The following is a 3,913-nucleotide window of genomic DNA, read 5'->3' on the forward strand; positions in this document are numbered from 1 at the left end:
CACAGCGGGGGTGCCCCGGCGAGGGGCGGGCCCGACCCCCAGCGGGAGAACCCTGGGGGACCTCGGCCCTGGCAGGGGAGCCCACCGGCCCAGCATTGGGACTGGGGGCAGGAGAGGCGGTCCCCAGGCCCCTAAGCCGCAGGGAATGCCGCGCCTCGAGGGGACAGGCGAAGGGCTGTGGGGGTGGGCCCAGGGCACGTGGGAAGGTGGGGCTCCGGGGGCCCGGGGCGGCCAAGAGGAGGGCTGGGCCCAGGCTAAGGCCTGAAGGACAACAGGCCATGGGGCCGATCCGAGGAGAGAAAGGCATGTTTCAAGCAGCTGGAAGGGCCTGAGCAAGTGTGGGGGCAGGAAGGACGCACTCACCTGGGGCACCTCAAGGAGGTGGGGGGTCCCGCCCGCGAGGAGGGGCGCAGGATACGGCCTGGACTGGGCAGCACCGTGGTGTTTAACCTACAGCAGCGGTTCTCAACCCACGATTCTGCCCCCAGGGGACATGTGCCAGTGTCTGCAGAAACTTGGTTTTTGCACTGGGGTGGCGGTGCTACTGAACACCCCACATGAACAGGGGGACCCCTACTCGAAAGACTCCCCCCAGTGTCAGCAGTCCTGCCGAGGCGGTGAGGCCTGGTTAGAGGAACTGGAGCTAGATTCCACTGGAAGAGGGGAGTGGAGAGACACTCTAGTTTCTAGGAGACTCTGAGGTTTGACCCCAGCTCAGCCCTGGGTCCCCGTCCTGACATTGCCTGCCTCAGGCGATACCAGGAGGGTCCTGGAGAACAAGAGCTCCCTGAGATTAGGGCCCTGTCTCCTTCACATCTGTTTTGGAATTTAGACGGGACGCTTAGGGTTCCTGGGTGAATGAATGACAATAAATGAGTGAATGGATGTTGGCGGCTGGGTAGGTTTTGGGGGCCAGTGGTATGTTTTTAGATGTGCTGCATGGATGCATCCATGGGGAGGCACCCTGTGGGTAGTTGGAATGTGGCGTGTGGGCAGTGCAGACTTGGGGTCCCTTGCACAGAGCTGAGGGGGAGCAGGGCCAGGGAGAGGGCTGCCAGGGGAGGTGAAGGTGTACAGACCATGGGGCCTCCTTCTGCAAACATTCGTGCGGTGCTGGGGGCTGGGTGGGGATTGGAGCTTAACTGGGATCAAGGCAAGCTCTGCCTTGAGGACCGAAACTTCTCGAGCTGAGGGCCCGCCTTAGTGAGGCATGGAGAGCAGGGGCCTGGGAGGGCGGCTATGGAAGGTGGGAGAGGAAGCGGGGCGGAGGTGTGGCCGTGACCCCCCCCCCCACCATGTGCACCAGAGCAGCTTTGGAGGGGCTGATGGGACTTGCTCAGGGGTGGAATGCGGGTGGGGTGGGGGTGAGTCACTGGTGGGGCCCGGGGAGCTAGGGCTGCTGGCGAGGAGCCAGAGTCTGTTAGGAGGGAGGAAAAGCTAAGAGTTCCACTCGAGATAAGTGAAGTTGGAGGTGCTTATGGAATACCCAAGGGGCAGCTGAGGCCAAGGGGATGGGTGAAACCTTGGGCAAGGTGGTGGGTGGGTCCGTGGAGACAGGGTGAGGTGGGCTGGGGGCTCCCCTGAGGAGAGGGAAAGGGGCCGGCTCCACCAGCTGGGACAGTGTGTTCCAGACCCAAGAGAGGGGACGCAGGAGGATCAGCAGTGTGGGTCAGTTCAGAGCCAGGACTGGGGCCTGAGGGTCCGTGTGGGCGTGAGGACATGGGAGGGATGGACCCGGCTCCAGCCCCTCCTGGCCAGCTGGCGCCGCACACCCCTCAAACTGGGCCTTCCTCGTCAGCCCCTTTAGACCCCTAGCCAAGTGTGTCCCTCAGGCCCTGAACACAGGATCCAGAGACACGGGGGCTTCCCCACCCGTGTCCACAGTTCCCAAGTGTCCCCCAGCTCCGTCCGCCCACTGCAGTGCCGCAGTGGGTCACCAGGGGGCAGGCCTGAGTCCCAGATGGCCACCTTCCCTTGGGCCTGAACCACCGCCACGCCGGTAAAACAAGTCAGGCCTGGTTCCCACTGGACACTCCACCCTCAGAACCAGGCCTCCCTCCCCCTCGGAGCGTGGACTGGGGACCCAAGCCAGTGGGCCTGTGCCCAGCGGGGGCCCTGCTGGTTGGGGGTGGGCAGTGTCCCGAGTGTTCACGCACAGCGCTCTCCACAGGTACCCGCTGTACCAGCTGGGCGGCCCCCAGCTGCGTGTGTTCCGCACCAACTTCTTCATCCAGCTGGTGCAGCCCGGCATGGCGCAGCCCGAGGACACCGTGCAGTTCCGGATCCCCCTGGAGTGAGACGCAGTGCCCAAGCAGGGGACGGGGAGGGGGCATGGCATTGCATAACCCGGCTCACAGGGTGGGTTCCCCCAGCTGAGAGCCGCCAGGCACCTGCTCGACAGATCCTGATGGGGTACGGCCTTGTAGTACCTTGGGGGCGCCTGGCACGCAGCCCTGCTCTCCCTCCACCTGGGGGCTCCCAGTGAATGACTGATGTGGCAGATCGTTCCCCCCTCCAGTGTTCTGGCCGATTCTCTCACCGTACCCCAGCCAGGCTCCTGGGGGCCGGGAGAACAAGGAGCCTTTCCAATGTGTCAGGCTCCGACCGTGTCCGCAGCTGCCAAGCTCCTTACAGTCCACCGGGGCCAGCACGGTGTGGCTGGAGGGGGCGCCACCGTCCTCCTGTGACCCCGCGTCAGGAGCGTCAGTGTTTGCCTATAAATGGAGGGTCGGTGTCCCGCGGCCTTCAAGGGCAAGGGCAGACGAGGCCTGGGGCCTGAGGCTTCCTGACTGTGGTCCCAGTGGGGAGGAATATGGCTTGCCCATTTGTCCTAGGCAGCTACTCCTGGTGCCCTGCCTCATGGCAGTGCCGCCCACTGGGTCAAGCCTGGTGGGAGCCGGCTCTCAGGAGGTGGCTGGAGGCGGTGAGGTGGACGACAGCTGGGCCCTGGTGACCAGCGTGGTCACTGAGGTGCCCGTGTGGTTGGAAGGGGAGGGACACCTGGCCCAGCCTGGCCTTACTCCGTGTGTGGGTGGGGTGCCCTGCCCCATGGTCCGCAGCCCACCACCCCTCACCCTCGGCGGCCTGTGTCGGACTCCTGTTTCCTTCACACCAGGATGACCAGGGTGGACCTCAGGAACTACCTGGAGAGAATCTACCAGGTGCCGGTGGCAGCCGTGCGGACGCGGGTGCAGCACGGTGAGTGTGGGCTGCTGGGCTCTGCGCCGTCCTGCCCTCCACGTGGCCCTGCAGTGCGCGCAGGAGGAGGCAGGCACCAGGTGGAGGTCACCCGCCCAGGGTCACACTGACGTGGTGGCAGAGCCCGCACAGGGGCTCAGGGAGGGTGGCCCCCCAGTCTGCTCTGAGCGCTGGCTCTGCCCCGGCACCCCAGCCAGTCCCTGTGGCACTCTAGCCCCCCAGGTCCCCCACCACCCCGTGACCTGCCAGCTCCCCAGGCTGCCCCTGCAGCCCCAAGTGCCCCATGGCCTCCAGTCCTGGCAGCCTGTCACCTCCTCTGACTCAGAGACAGGGCCGCTCCTGCTGACCTGTGTCCCCCTGGGCGGTGACCCTGCTCTCAGGCACCGGGAGTCCCTGTCCTGATTTACTCGGGGGCGTCTGCAGTTTTGAGGGCGAGCAAGGAGACTCGTCCAGGGCTGTGCCCGAGGACACAGCTCGGTGTCTGTAGCAGTTCCTGTTTGGGCCCGGGGGCCCGCCATTTGCCAGACGACGACAAGCGATTACACGTCAGCCCCTTTTTTCTAGAAGGGGGCTCCCAGCTCCATTGCACTTAGAGCAGAGAGTCATTTTTTCTACCCCTCTGCCACCCCCAGGTTCCGGCAGGAGGCGGGACCACAGACAGGTGAGGGTGAAAAAGCCAGATTACAAGGTGGCCTACGTGCAGTTGGTGAGTACC

The 3,913-nt window shown here is 64.9% G+C and overlaps 1 protein-coding gene across 1 annotated transcript in view; it reads left to right on the top strand.

The window, feature by feature from the left end:
* The first annotated feature begins 493 nt into the window (after positions 1 to 493).
* The window catches only part of MRPL23 (mitochondrial ribosomal protein L23), a 7,495-nt gene continuing 4,075 nt past the window's right edge, over positions 494 to 3,913 (top strand). The window contains exons 1-5 of the mRNA XM_004389429.2: positions 494 to 617; positions 1,885 to 1,999; positions 2,171 to 2,293; positions 3,116 to 3,198; positions 3,831 to 3,904. Coding sequence (XP_004389486.1) covers positions 494 to 617; positions 1,885 to 1,999; positions 2,171 to 2,293; positions 3,116 to 3,198; positions 3,831 to 3,904 — 519 coding nt within the window. The remainder of the gene's footprint in view (positions 618 to 1,884; positions 2,000 to 2,170; positions 2,294 to 3,115; positions 3,199 to 3,830; positions 3,905 to 3,913) is intronic.

The sequence above is a fragment of the Trichechus manatus genome, unplaced genomic scaffold (genome assembly GCF_000243295.1).
Source record: "Trichechus manatus latirostris isolate Lorelei unplaced genomic scaffold, TriManLat1.0 scaffold00244, whole genome shotgun sequence".
In the NCBI taxonomy this organism is placed as follows: domain Eukaryota; kingdom Metazoa; phylum Chordata; class Mammalia; order Sirenia; family Trichechidae; genus Trichechus; species Trichechus manatus.